Consider the following 15,119-nt stretch of genomic DNA (forward strand, 5'->3'; position numbering starts at 1 on the left):
AGAAGACAAGAGAGGGATGTCGGGATACACAAAGGTTAGCAAAGGCCCCGAGTGAGCCAAAGCCTGGAGAATAAGCAGAAGTTGGCAGTAGTTTTGTTTCAACAGACGCTGTGTTCTGGAGCAGCTAGCACCGGCAGTTTCAGAGATGATTCCAAAGTTCACACGTAGTCTAAATAAAATGGTTGGGTTGGTCAGGCATAGGACCCTTGATTGCAGGGATCAACACTAGATCCCTTTTTATAGGGCTGCTGGGCATTTAGATGTCAATTTGAAGGGAAATCCTTTTTCACAGTGGGATGGAGTAACCACTGGCCTAGCTGTCCCCCATCATGTTCCCTTCCCTTCTCCACCTCCAAAGCTAAGACTGGAACTAGTGACAAGAGAATATGCTGTAGCCAATCATCCAAGAGTGAGCCCTCTGGCAGGGAGAACCAGCAAAAGCTCCTCTCCTGCCCCTTTTGTGAACATACCCTTGAGAAGTCGGGAAGAAAACCACCTGACTGCCTTCTATCCTCTTTCCAGAGGTGGCTGCCAAGACTAACATCTGTTACCGTCCAGTCTTTCTGCTATTTAGTTTTCTAGGCCCTAAGATCACGCAGAACATCAAAATGAAAGGGAGAGGGCCCCTGACCCCTTGCTTCATGGCCCTTGTTCAGGAAAGCGAGGTGGGAATAAAGAATCCAATAAATACCTAGATTCCAGTCAATCTACCACAGACTGGTAGCTCCCCTGACCTTGTCTGAGGACTTTAGGAGCAGGGGCTACAATGCCTGAGCCTTACCCATAAAATACACTTTATTTGGGTCTGGTGGAGGCAGGTTTATTGCAGTATCCCAATATTGGATACACTGTACCCCATCCACGCAGTGGCTTTGGAAGTGCCTTTCCATTCTCTCCATATCGGGGTGCCTTGTCTTCCTATTCCTTTAAGAGTCCCTTTGGCAGTGAATTTTTCTTATCGCTGTCTCCACATTTCCCCTTCCCTTCCTCCAATAGGAGCTTGGGTTGTGGGAGATTAAAGAAGGTAAAGACGAGTGCGATATTAAGCCCTGTAAGACGCCTGATCCAGCCTCAAGTTTCATCCCTATTCACCATCTATTGGATTACTTAGGGGGCAGTTGGTGAGCAGTACAGAAAATCGGCCTATTGCACTTTGTTCCTAAAGGGACACTACCCGGGCCATCTGGCATCTTTGGCAAAAAGTATCTAGGGGCTTGTCTTCCTCTCTTCTGGAATAACCTGTAGTGGAGCCAGAAGCCCCCCACACTGGCAGCTGGGGGTGGTTGGGGCAGGAAACTTCTTTGACTCCTCAGTGCAGCCTGAGTGTGAGAAGCCCTCCCTTCTTACCCACTCAGAAGAGAAGCCCAGGGATGGAGAGAGGCAGAATGGTCAGTGAGTCTCTGCCCCAAGACGTGCACAGGAGGCCCATGAGTCCCCCAATCCTTGGGACAGGAGTGGAGCAATTCCAATTAAGGCCTGGAAGCCAGGAGCCACATGCCCTGAGTGTGAATTAATGCTCATCATCTCTGAAGCTGGTCAGCGGCCATTCCTTCAATCCGGCACCATGGTCAGCCCCCAGCCCGGGAGGAATCGGGGAGGGCAGGTGGTCCCACCTTCGCATAGCCTCCTTGGGAACCAGTCTCTTTCAGAGGCAGCCAGAAGAAGAAAGCCGATCTCCTCTAGCCACTGCCATCTCCCAGTGTCTTCTCTCTAACCATCAAATCCTTTTCTTTTCATTAAAAAATAACACTACGACTAAAGACAGGTGTGGGGAGGGGAGGCGCGGCCACGGCCCCGGCCGTTATGTGGGGCAGAGCAGGAAGCCCGAGAAGGACGAGTGGATGTACTCGGTGGAGTAGAGGCCATTGGCCTGGTCCGAGGGCATCTGCACCCAGACCTGGTCGTTGGTGCGCAGCTCGAGCACCGCCCCGCCCGACGCCTGGTCCAGGTAGCCCTTCTTGTACTCGTCGTAGGTGTAGGTGGCTGGCACGTTGTTCTTGTACAGCGCCACCCACACGCTGGTGCCCTTGACGTGCACGTGGTAAGCAAAGTAATAGACGCCACCAATGGGGCAGGTGAAGATGCCCGTGGCAGGGTTATACCCGCTGTGCCCATTGTACAGTGTCCGGTCAAACTTGACGGGCATCCCCGAAGCCGGGAAGGGTGAAGTGAGCACAGCAGTAAAAGCTGGGGCAACACCCACGGACAGCTCCCCGAGACCAGACTGCGGTTTGGCCCCTCTGCCGTTGCCCAGCACTGCCCCCTCCACCCCCCCATTGGGCAAGTGCAACCCTGCGATGCCCATCTCATCTAACCCCCCTGGGGGGCCGGGGGGGCCCGGGGGCCCTGGAGGCCCTGGGGGGCCATTGAGACCTGGGTTTCCTGGGATGCCAGGGGGGCCTGTAGGTCCAGCTAAGCCTGGCTCACCCACTCTGCCTTCCCCAGGAGGACCTTGGAGACCTGGTTCCCCTTTCAGGCCTGGAAGACCCTGGGGTCCGATGGGACCTGATGGGCCCTGAAGCCCAGGAATCCCTGAGGGTCCTCTCAGGCCAGGCTGTCCTGGAAGGCCTACCTCCCCTTTCTGTCCCAGCCCTCCTGCCGCACCTGGTCCCCCGGGAAGCCCAACAATGCCTGGTTCTCCCTTGGGCCCGCTTGGCCCTGGAGGTCCCTGTGCTCCAGGTAATCCCCTTTCTCCAACAATTCCAGGTTTTCCCACAATTCCACTTGGGCCCTGATCGCCACGGATCCCAGGCACCCCTGGAGGTCCACTTGGCCCTGCCTCCCCTTTGGGTCCAGGTAGCCCATGCCTCCCTGGTAATCCCATGGACCCAGGAAGGCCAGGAGGGCCCATAATGCCCTGAGGTCCTGGTTCACCTGGCTCACCATCCTCTCCTGGCTCACCTGTGTCACCTAGTCCTCCTGGGATCCCTGCTGGTCCTCTTTCCCCTTTGAGGCCTGGGAGCCCTGGTTTCCCATAGCCTGTAGGGCCAGGCAGGCCAGGAAGGCCCCTGATCCCAGGTTCCCCCTTTGCACCGATAGGCCCCTGGGGCCCAGGTACACCTACTGCCCCAGGTACCCCAATGCCATCTAGTCCTGGGGGACCCCTTGGGCCCAGGGCTCCTGGTTCCCCAGTTTGTCCTGGTCCCCCAGGGGCCCCAGTGGCTCCCTTGTCTCCTGGGGCTCCTGGAAGGCCATCCAGGCCAGGTTTGCCCAAGCCCATAGGACCTGGAGGTCCTGGAGGGCCAGGGGGACCTCCATTTCCTGGAACACCTGGTTGGCCTGGTGTGCCCACCCCATTATCTCCCTTGAGGCCTCTTTCCCCCCGAGGTCCGGGCTCTCCTCTGGGGCCTGGTTCCCCCCTAAAGCCTTGTGGACCTAGAGCGCCCTGTGGGCCTGGTTTGCCAGTAACAGCAATGCCTGATGGGCCTGGAAGTCCAGGAGGTCCTGGCAGTCCTCGAAGGCCCTGGTCCCCCCGAAGGCCTGGCTCACCTTTGGGACCTGGTTCGCCCTTGCTGCCTACCTTGCCTGGGACACCTGGGACACCTGGCTTACCCATCCTAGAGAAGCCTGGGGGGCCAGCGGGGCCTGGCTGACCATGCAGACCTGGCTTGCCTGTGCCTGGCTTTCCCGGGTAACCAGGAGGTCCTGGAGGGCCCCGGGGGCCAGGCTTTCCAGGTGGTCCAGGTTCCCCTTTCAGATCCATTGGCAGCATTGGTGGTGGCAGTTCTGAGGAAAGAAATAGGGTGTCCATGGTCAAAGCCTTTGGGAATGAGATCACTCTCCCCCCTCCCCTGCCCTTCCTACCCAGCCTTAGATAAAGAACCTCAAGCCTTTAAGGACAGAAGTTGGGGAGAAAAAAGATTCAGTGGGAACAGTGAGAGAACTCTCAGGAAGCTGCAGTGAAGATGGAGAGGACACATTTCCCCGTGGAAGACTCTACTCCATCGAGAACACTGAAGAGGCAGTAGGACCTACTCTTATTCTGTGGTTCCCCGAAATCAAGGAGCACAAGGGGGGATTGGGGGGAGGGGATCAGCTACACATCCATAACTTGAGACACAATCTCTGCTCTGCCCTTGTGCTCAGACTCCTAGCAGGAGCCCTCAGACTAAAGCCTGGGGGCCGGAGCTTCTTCGGTGGGAGGAATCTGTCCCTGTCACTCAAGGCTGCCCATCAGAACTCAACCTCCGGCCTTGACCATTCTCCTAGAGGAGTGGACCCCAAGGACTGCAGGTATATGGGGGACATATGAGGACTGGCCTCAGCCCGCATCCTTACTAGAGAAAGGGGTAAGATGAGAGAGCCCCCATGACGTCAGAGTCTCCGCCCCTTTTGCCACTGGAATAAAACAGTGTCAGCTAGGAAGGGTCAGTTCCAGAAAGACAGTGACAGAGACATTTGGCAGACACGATGGAGATACCGACACAGGCCAAGAGAAGTAGCGAGCAGCAGGAGCTGTCTCCTCTGACTGGCTCTGGACGCAAGCTAAAGTCCTCGCAAGCCCTGAATGTTTTTCTTATCCCAGTTCTCTGGCAGGGCAGAGAAAAAGGAGGAATAACAAACAGAGAAGAGACCCAGGGCTAGGAGAAGTGGGAGGAGCAGGCTATTTGTAGATGGAGGTGTAGGGTGAGACGAAATGAGCGAAGAAGCAGGGCGGAGGAGGATGGAAAAGAGGAGGGAAAGGAGGGGCGGAGGGAAGGAGAGAGGGGACGGGGTGGAGAAGGGGGGGGGGGGGTCACGGGAAAGACCAGGAGAGGCGGGGCGGGGCTCAGGGAGGGGTGGGCCCAGGGACTGGACGGGGTTGGGCTGAGGTAGCGCTTACCCAGGTATTGGCCCTTGCCTTCCCGGAAGGGGGGCCCGGCTGGTCCTTTCACCATGGGCTGCACGTACTTCACTTGCGCGTAGCCTCCCCCACCGGCCCCTCCTCCGGCTGCGGCCCACAACCCGGTCACCAGCAGCAACAACAGCAGCCGCAGGGAAGGGGGCGAGGGCCCCGGCGGCATGGCGGCTCTCGCTCCGTTTGGGCTCTGGCTCCGGCTCAAGCTCTGGTTCTAAAGGCGATTCGCTCTGCTGGGAGGGACGGCAGAAGCTCAGCATGATCTCGGGCACCCGAGGGCTTTAGAGGAGAGATGAGGCTCTAGGGGATCACTGTGGAAAGGGGAAGGAGGGGACCAGCAGGATCATTATCGGGAGATCATCGGGTCACTATGGGGACCGATAATCAGGCTCACTATTAGGGGACCAGCCGAATAACCAGCGGGAAATCAGCAGCATCACTATGGGGAATATCAGGATCATTCTTGGAAGTTGATAGGTCACTATTGGAGGTCACATTATTGGGAGTGTGATCACCATATTGGGAGAGGGAGTGAGATTGGGGAGGAGGAATAGAGAAAGGTAAATGTTTCATTCTTCAAAAAAAGAAAGAGAGCGTATTCTGCAAATACTGTAGACCAGTGAAAAGTTTTCTGCAGGCAGAATCCTAGAACACATATTTAAAGGGATGATCTGGGGAATTCATAAAAGCTTTCATAATAGCCATAATAGCTAGAATTTATTAGAATGCCTTAAGATTGCAAAGTGTTTAATATGTCATTTCGTTTAATCCTTACAACAATCCTTGGAGGTAGGTGTTATTATTATGCTCGTTTTACAGAAGAGGAAACTGATGCAGAAAGAGATTAAGTGTCAGGATTGCACCACTGGCAAGTTGTGCCAAGGACTGCAGGTATATGGGGGAAATATGAGGACTGGTCTCAGCCCGCATCCGTACTAGAGAAAGGGGTAAGATGAGAAACCCCCACGACGTGAGAGTCTCCGCCCCTTTTGCCACTGGAATAAAACAATGTCTGTCAGCTAGGAAGTATCAGCTAGCATTTCTATAACATTGTTTTGCAAATATTATTTAATTCTATACTCATAACTCTGGGAAGTAGATAATCATGATTTTCATTTTACAGATAAGGAAACTGAAGTAGAGTTAAGTGGTTAAGTGATCACACAGCTAATAAGAATGAGATTAGATTTGAAATAAGGTCTTCTTTAAATCCAGTTCTCAGTCTACTTTGCCACAGAGTATAAAACCATATTAGGGAAATTCAATCCACAACAGTTTGCCTAGCTTTCAGCAAACGATGTGACAAAGATTCTCTTCTTTGTAAGACAGAGACCTGGGTTAGATGATAGATAATATATTTAGGTGAACCCGTAATAAGTCGACATTAGCTTAAATGGAAGTCTAACCAAATGCCCCCTTCTTGTCATAAAACAGTTTTAACATTTTTATCAGTGATTTGAATGAAGGTAGAAATAATATTCTTGTCAAATGGAGAAAAGGATAAGAAGCTTGAAGAGATAGATGACAAGAATCTACAGTCCCCCCAAAATCTCAGGCTAAAACAATGGACCAATTAGACACACACATATTCATACACACACACACACACACACATATATATATATATATTTGACATTTGGTAGGCCTAATTGTAAAGTCCTGCCCTAAATTTCCAAAAATAAGATTGGAAAGGTTAGGCAACAGTTTGTTGGAAAAACTGGAGGTTTTGTGTATTATAAACACAATATGAGGAAACAATGTGATAAAGGAAATGAAAAATCTAATGGTCCCCTGGCTAGACTGTAATTAGAGAGAGTGACAAATAGTCAGTTCCCTCCCACAGAGGAAAATGGAGCCCTCAGCAATGTCTACTTTATTCTAGAAGTCCCCAGCTCCGCAGGTTTGAGGGAGACAGTTGAGGGTAATAAGTGATGGATGATCTTTCTATACTTTGCCCTGGTTAACCATATCTGGGGAATTGCTTTTACTTCTCAGCACCATATTTTGGGGAAAATCTAGAAAACTTGGAGCATGTCCAAAGATAATAACCAGGATGAAAAAGCTGAAATACATGCTTAATGAAGATCGATAAAAGAAACACAGAAATCTGGTAAAGATGGACATAGTCACTGTTGGAGGGATAATGCTAAAATGGATACGCTAATGCATTGGCTATAAAACTTTTTGGTTTCAGAATTCCTTAACATGCAAAAATTATTGAGGATCCCAAAGAAATTTTATTTGGTTATAATTATTGATATTTACTATATTTAAAATTAAAACAAATTTTAAAGTATTTACTAATTCAATTTGAAATAAATTAGTAAACCCATTAATATGAGCATAAATTATATTTTTAATTAAAAATAACTTTATTTCCAAAATCAAAAACTTTAGTAAGAAGACTGGCATTGTTAAATATATTTTTGCAAATCTCTTTAATGTCTGGCTTAACAGAAAACAGCTGGATTTTCCTATCTGCTCCTACATTCAATCTGTCATGATATATTGTTTTGGTTGAAATGTATGAAAAATATTTTGCCTCACACAGATATGTGGTTGGCAAAGGAAGGAACTATTTTAATAAGCAAATAACACCTAAGTATTACAATGAAAATAGCTTTCATGGACCACCTGAAAGAGTCTCAGGAATTCCAATGTGTCAAAGGAGAATTGATACACTAATGCATTGTTGTTGGAACTGTAAATTGGTCCAATCATTTAAAAAAGCAATTTGGAATTATGTTAAGAATTTAAAATGCCCATATTGCCCTAGAGATCCCACTGCTAGAAACATACCCTAAAGTAATAAATGACAAAAAGAAAGGCTGCAAATACACTAAAATATTTATAGACTCCCTTTTACAAGTACCATCACTGATTATGAAAAAACACATAATGTAATATTGGTTGTAAGAAATAAAGATGATGAATTACCAAGAAGCAGGAGAAAAGCTAGAAGGATTGAAGCAGAATGAAATAAGCAGAACTAGAGAAACAATATATACAGTATCTACAAGAATGTAAACTAGATGACTAACCACAAGTCATTGAAACTGAATGCCGTTAAATTATAAAAACTAAGTTTGTTCCCAAAGAAGAGAAATAAGAGGGAATCTCTTTCTGCTTCTTTGCAAAGGTAGAAAACTGTTTGTGGAACACTACATAGGGTTTTTTTTTAATTATGTTAGTTTTGCTGAGCTGTTTCTTTCTCTTTTCTTTTTATTCTTTGTTATAAAACAGCTTAGGAAAAGGAAGAAGAGACTGCCTGGAAGCTAGAAAGTTCAAGTCCTTCCTCTGACATATATAAGTTATATGATTCACAACAAGTCTCTCAAGACTCCCTACAATTCTTTGAGATTGGAAGCTGTGGAAATGGTCAGCTTCCATTATCAGGAGTTTTCTCATCTGGGTACTCCCAATACCAAGGAAAGATCCATTCCCTATCCCTGGAGGAGGAAAGATCCATTGGGAAAGCAGGTGAGGTCAAACAAAAGCTATCAACAACAATTTTTTTTAAAGAAACTGGGGATGTTTCGCTTGGAAAAAGGAAGACAGAGGCAACTTCATGGCTACTATCAAGAATTTGAAGAGTTGGCATGTGAAATTTGTTATCCTTGGTCCAAGGGAATAATAATGGAGGTGGGGTGCTCAGGTTCAGGTTTTCTAAAATAAAGATTCCTTATCGTTGGAGCTTTCCTCAGGAGAGCTTCAAGAAGGAGTGTGATCCTTCCTTCTGGGAACTCTTCCAGTTGAAGCTGGATGACCACATGTTCAGCACTTTGTAGAAGAGCCAGGTCAGGCTAGAGAGGAGCCATCTTTCAGCTCAAAGATTCAGTGAATCTATTTGGCCAACTAGAGAAGGGAGCAGGACTATCGATCTCACAGCATAATGGGCAGTCATTATTACCAACATTATTACTAGAAGAGAATACAAAGAGAGACCTGAGTCTAAATCCTGCCTCTAACTTTAGATGGGTGATTATAGTCAAATCACTTTACATCTTTCAATCTTGATTTCCTCTTCTGTAAAGTGGAGACAGTATTGCCTTTGTGACCCTAGCACTTAGGACAGTCCTTATCACATAGAAGGTGTTTAATATATGCTTGCTTTGTGGGTGATGGTAATGAAAACAATAATAAGACTTGCATCAACATGTTGTTCTGAGGCTTAAATGAGAAGATCCATGTAAAGCACTTTACAAATATTAGAAAGCTCTAATAATATCATCTGATATCATAGAGGATCTGGAGTTAGAAATTCTTTGGTTCCAGTCTTGCCTCTTACATAAGGTTTTATGATCCTGGGCAAACCCCTTAACCTCAGAGTGGTGATGGTCTGATTCTGTTACTGAAGATAGGTGTTCATCATTAGTAGATCTGAGTTTATCACTTGGGAGCTCCTTATACCAATGCAACCCATGGACCCTGTTCGGAAACATTATATTGTCCTTTTCAGTGGGGCTGATGCAGAGGAAAAATTGGAGAGGAGAAGAATGAGAGAATAAGGGAATAATAGATTTTAGAAACTCTTATCCAGTGCCCTTCATTTTTAAGAGAAGAAAACTGAGGCTCAGAAAAGAAAGACAGGGTCAGTATAGGAGCAAAACTGGGAGATTTGGGAAGGGAAGATTGGAGCATGGGGATGGGGGGAGGCTGAGGGGACTGTGAGGGGAGGGAGAGGAAGGCTTGGGGCCTGAGCCATGACTGTGGGTTGAACCAGGTAAGACAAATACAGGAAGTGCTGATTCAGGGGGTTTGGGAGGAGTCCACACTGTATTGTGACAGCTGTAAACCCTTAAAGGAGATTTTTTTTTTTTTTTACCCTTTCACCAAATCCCTGTGAAATAGAGTTTCATCCAAGTCAGCGATTCTGCAGTAAAAGCCTGGCTGGAGCCAGAAAACAGCCAGAATTGTCTTGAGCCAGAGCCCTCCCTGCTTTCCTGCCCATGGAAGGGCCAGATAGCAGACCTAGATGGTGTAGTACAACCCTGTCCTTCTCCCTCTAGGCATTTTTTCCTGGACTACCTTTTGCCTCCCTTTCTATCCCTAGCACTTAGCAGGATGCCTGGCACACAGTAAGCTTTTAATACATGTTTGTTGATTGACTAACTGGCTATACTGAAGGGAGAGGAAATACTGATTTTTATGACACTTTCAGGTTCATTAATAGATCATATGCCTTTTTAACTTCTCAGGGGAAAGGATCGAATGGAGATCTTTCCCCTTCAGACACCCTCCTGAAGTACCTGAGCAGTAAGGTTGGAATATTAAATTCAGGCTCAGAACCTAGAAGGACCTTGGAAATCATCACGTCAAATGTTTAAACTCAGACTCAGGGGAAGAAACTTGCCCCAATCCAGACAGACAATAACTGTCAGAATTGGGATTTAAACTCGGGTCTTCTGCTGTTAGATCCTAGACTTTAGCTGCTATATCATGAATTAATATCATCTGATAAATCAGCAAGGAGGAGCTCCCACTTCTAGTATCTCCTTCACTATGCCTCATTCTCATTCTTTCTTTAGGGCCCAGGATATGAAGGAAGTGTCCAGAAGCAAGGGTAATCACAGGATCAGCTAGGAAAAGAAACATGAAACTCCTGCCCTCTCCAAGGATGCTTAGCTCCTAGAATTCACTTCTTCCAAGATGTGTGCTCCTCTATTTCCAGACACTAGTCTAGTCAGAGTTTGGGGCCCTTCCAGAATCTCCAGGATCCTCCTCTCTACCCGCCCCCCTCAAGATAACATAGTCAAGAACAATCCCCACCTTACAATGGAAATGCCCAGAATGCTCCCATGTTCTCTCTCTCTCTGCTCCAATTCTAGTTTAGAGAAGGAATTGGTTAAATTTCACCTGGGCCAGGATGTCACAAGGAGATAGGAAGAGGAGAACCCAGTATAACTGGAAAGGACAAATAGGTCATGCTTCTCACTCTCCTCTACCCCAGCCTCCCTTTGGTCACCTGCTGCATTGAATATCATGCTTCTCATGTCAGAAAATCCATCCTGATATTTCACTGAACACATTTCTAGTTTCCTAATTGGCCCAAGATGGGGGGTAGTGGCAGTGGACAGTATAAAATACTTGGAGTCCTAGATTCTTCCAAAGGAAGTTTCCTTCTTTGCTCACTGTTCAGCATTACCACTTCATTGTGGCCCATAGTCTCTGCTCCCAGAATCCTTCCCCTGCCCCACAACTGAGGGGCCTCCACTGAAGTATACCCAGCTGCACTCCATGCCTCCCCTTTTTCCCTCCTCCCCATCATGGCCCCAGATCTCCCAGACCCAAAAGAGTGTGGGGAGCCCGGCTGCCTTCGAGGTGCATAGCTCGGTCAGCCCCAGGGCTTGGCCAAACCACAGGTATTTTATGAGACATTTCCTGTTATGAAGATATTTCTGTGGGGATTCTTGCTTCTCTGTTCTGTTACTGCCCCCCACCTTCATACTCCCCGCCCCCATTGCTTTGTCTCTGCCACAGTTGGTCTATGTCTACTTCTGGGTCTATCTGTCTCTTGGGCAATTTTATCGAGCTCCTCCCTTGGATTTATAGATCAGAAAGAAACTGAGTTTCTAGGCCTTACCCTCTGATTCCTACTTTTTCAGTTGCAAGGGGTGAGGGGGCTGGGAGGTGGGCTAACAAGGTAGGTATGTGAGGCTGGGAAGGGAGCTGATGGAATCAGAAGTATGGAATCATGTATACGTAGGCAGCCAAATCCTTAGCTCCTTCTGCAGAAAGAAAAACCTAATATCCAGAGCAAGGAAGATGATAGTCCTGCTTTCTATGCTTTAGGCAGAGCACATCTACAGGATTGTGGGTATCTCTGAGGTCAAAATTTAGGAAGAACATTGACAAGCTGGAGCATGTCCAGGATGGTGAGGGAATTTAAAACAACCATGGCCTATGAAGAAAAATGGAATGAGAATATTTGTCTTGGAGAAGAGAAGCTTTCAGGGAAACACAATTGCTGACTTCAATTATATGAAGGTCTATCGCGGAAGAAATATATTAGTCTTGTTCTGTTTGACCCCAAAGGGCAAAACTAGGAATACTCAGGAGGAGTGGGGTACAATGTTAAAGAAACTAATTTTCATATAAGAATATACTAACAATATATTTTTTGGGGAAAGACTGATTTTCTGACAGAAACTACTGAGAAAAATGGAAAGTAGCTTGGCAAAAAATAGGTTCATGCAAACATATTAAACCATATAGATTCCAAAATGATAGTCAACTGAAATACAAAGAGTTACATCATTAAAAAATCTAAGTGGATTGAGGGTACCTTTTGCAACTATGGCTAGGGGAAGAATTTTAACCGGTCACAAAAATTAAACTAAATAATGTCTATTTGAATTTTTGAAAACAAACTGTCACATGAACAAAATCAGCATAGGTAGAAAAGGAAAAATGATGGCTGGCAAAATGCTTTATATTATTTAATGTCTGGTATCCAAGTTATATAAAGAAGTAATCCAATGTATAAAGACCAAGAGTTATTCCCCAATGCATAAGTGGTCAAAAGATATTAATAAAGTTCTTTTTTAAAAAACTGCATATATTAGACTTACTGCTCTAAACTATTAATGAGAAACGAAATATAAAACATTGAGCTATTATAACCAACAAATTGACAAAGATAATAGTGAATGTTGGAGGGGCTTGTGAGAAAGCAGGCACATTATACACTGCTGAAGGGGTTTGAATTGACCTGGTAATTCTATAAAACAATTAGGAATTTTACCTCCCTTCCCCCAAATCTGAACTGTCCAACCAATGATGTAGAGGAATAAGCTCTTACTGCTAGTTACATATCTCAGAGGTCAAAGACTGAAAGAAAAGTCTCATATAAACAAAATATATTCACAGCAGCACTTTTTATCCTGTCAAAAAACTAGAAACAAAGAGAATGCATGTAGATCAGTGGTTAGGGAAATTGTGTACCTGAATAAAATATATTACGATTGAGCCATAATAATATGAGAAACATGGGAAAATATGAATTGATACAGGGTAAATTTAAACAGAATCAGAAACAATATGACTACAAAAACTAAACAAGACCTTAAATTGAATGATGTGTAATTAAAATAATTAAGATTGGGCCCAGAAGAGATAAGAAAATACCCTTTACTCTTTTCACTGGAGAAGTAGGGGACTGCATGTATGAAATATTTCCTATGCTGTCAGACATGGTTGCGTGATTAGGTATTTTTTGGTTTGTTTTTTTGGTTTGTTTTAAAAGGGATAGTTCATTGGGTATGGAAGCAGGATACAGGTAAGAAATGAATGTGAGGCAGCTCAGTGTAGTGGCTAGGGTGTTGGACTTGAAGTCAGAAAGATCTGAATGCAAATACTGTCTCAGGAACTTATTTGCGGATAAGTGATTAAACTCTCAGGCTTGGTTTTGCCCTCCTTTAAAATTGGAATAGTATCTACTTCACAAAGATGTTGTAGATATCAGATAATATACAGAAAGTGTTTTGCAAATTATATATCAGATGACAGAACATTGGTAATATAACAAATTCTTAATACAAAATGTGATATGGATTGCCACTCCCTTAAATGATCTGGGTTTTGGTAATGTCCTTACATTCCTACTTCTAAGATATTTACTCTTTTTTTTAATAACTTTTTATTGCCAGAACCCATGCCAGGGTAATTTTTTACAACATTATCCCTTGCACTCACTTCTGTTCTGATTTTTCCCTTCCCTCCCTCCACCTCCTCCCCCAGATGGCAAGCAGTCCTATACATGTTAAAGAGGTTACAGTATATAAGATATTTACTCTTCATGAGGATGAAGGCAACCCCACACTATGTTCTTACCCATCCACCCAGAGATTTTGTGAGGAGCCTAAATCAAGCTGGAACTTAGTGATTTATGTCCTTGTTCTCTTCCATTGAGATTCGTGAAATGAAGGGCAAAACAGCCAAAATGAAGTAGTTTTCTCTTGCTGGGATTGCCAAGGACCAGTGAGATCTCATGACCAGGCCTTGCTATCTCATGCTGTCTCCTCCCCTCTTCCTAAAATATAAAAACTTTTTCATGAGTCTCTTTGGTTGGAAATCCACCAGATATTCCACAGGTTGATAGGTTTGCTCTCTGGTTATCTCAATTAAAGATGTTTTATTGCTCAGCTTAGGACTTTTATTTCAGAACTTGACATTGTGTGTATGTGTGTTTTAGCCACTATCATTATTGTGGGAAAAAACAAAAGGCATCAAAATTAAAATCAAAACAACTTCCAATCAGAACTGTCCCACTAAGGATGCAGAGTAGTATCATTGAAGATATTCAAGGAGATGCCAACTGATTCTCTGTCAGAGATGGTATGGAGGGGTCATACTCTTTGTACCCAAAGCCTGGGAGCTTGGGTTCCTCTCCAGGATCCTCCTATCTCCAAAAAAAAATGAGCTTTAAATTCCCAGAAGGGACATCTCCAATAGACACCCCATGATTGACATTAGGTCCCCTTCCTTCCACCCTCTAAGGCACTGGTCTCTAGTAGTTTTTGTGTTGTGGACCCTCAGAATGATTTAAATGTATAACAATCTACATTGGATTATGAAGGAAACCAATAATCTTGGGTGTCCCAAAAGTCTTAGTGCAGTTCAAACTCTTAATAGTTTTGTAACAATTGCATTGAAATGCAATTACCTAAAGATTTTTTTTCCTTAAAATTTACAGAACCCAAGCTTGAAGCCCTGGCCTGGAAGTCTGGATCCAGACTTGGCTACTAATTTGCTGTGTAAACTTGGAAAAAACATTTTCCACCTTTCTAGATTTGTGTCCCCTTCTATTCAGAGGGATGAAGGAGTAGTTGGATTAGCTAATCTCTAAAGTCCTTTCTTGATATAACATTCTATAATCTACTGCTGCCTGTCCCCATCACCCATCACCCTAAGGTGAGCCTCTAAGCAGAGTGTGGGCAGTACTGAGTCCCCTGACTACTATCTGAATAGCTCAAAGTATCATCTACTGATCCTCAGCTTGTGAACTGGATTGAGGTCCCAGGTCTGTCTTTCGGTTATTTTTTTCTCTGTAACCAGCTTGAACTCAACCAAAGTTCGATTTGATCTTTTGATCTCTCCTTCCCCTCCCCGTCAAGGTCTTTAATCAAAGGTTCATCAAGTAAGGAATAAATCAGAGCCAGACTCTAAGGAACTATCAGGAGGCCTACAGACAACTTGATCACCCTGAACAGTTCCTCTTCTCCCCAGTGCAGTCCCCTGACTTTCAAAGAAAATCCTTCTAATGGGACTATCCTGAGGTGAT

The 15,119-nt window shown here is 45.3% G+C and overlaps 1 protein-coding gene across 8 annotated transcripts in view; it reads right to left on the reverse strand.

The window, feature by feature from the left end:
• Positions 1–206: 206 nt before the first annotated feature.
• Positions 207–15,119, reverse strand: part of COL8A2 (collagen type VIII alpha 2 chain) — a 33,604-nt gene continuing 18,691 nt past the window's right edge. For 4 of the 8 annotated variants that reach the window (XM_003765362.3, XM_031962149.1, XM_031962148.1 and 1 more), the window contains exons 3-4: positions 4,823–5,067; positions 207–3,726 (exon numbers count right to left, since the gene is read on the reverse strand). In XM_003765362.3, the coding sequence (XP_003765410.1) occupies positions 1,802–3,726; positions 4,823–5,003 (2,106 nt within the window). In that variant the 5' untranslated portion in view covers positions 5,004–5,067 and the 3' untranslated portion in view covers positions 207–1,801. Of the gene's footprint in view, positions 3,727–4,822; positions 5,071–15,119 lie in introns of all 8 variants that reach the window. The other 4 variants (XM_031962150.1, XM_031962153.1, XM_031962152.1 and 1 more) reach the window with 1 other exon arrangement.

The sequence above is a fragment of the Sarcophilus harrisii genome, chromosome 3, assembly GCF_902635505.1.
Source record: "Sarcophilus harrisii chromosome 3, mSarHar1.11, whole genome shotgun sequence".
In the NCBI taxonomy this organism is placed as follows: Eukaryota; Metazoa; Chordata; class Mammalia; order Dasyuromorphia; family Dasyuridae; genus Sarcophilus; species Sarcophilus harrisii.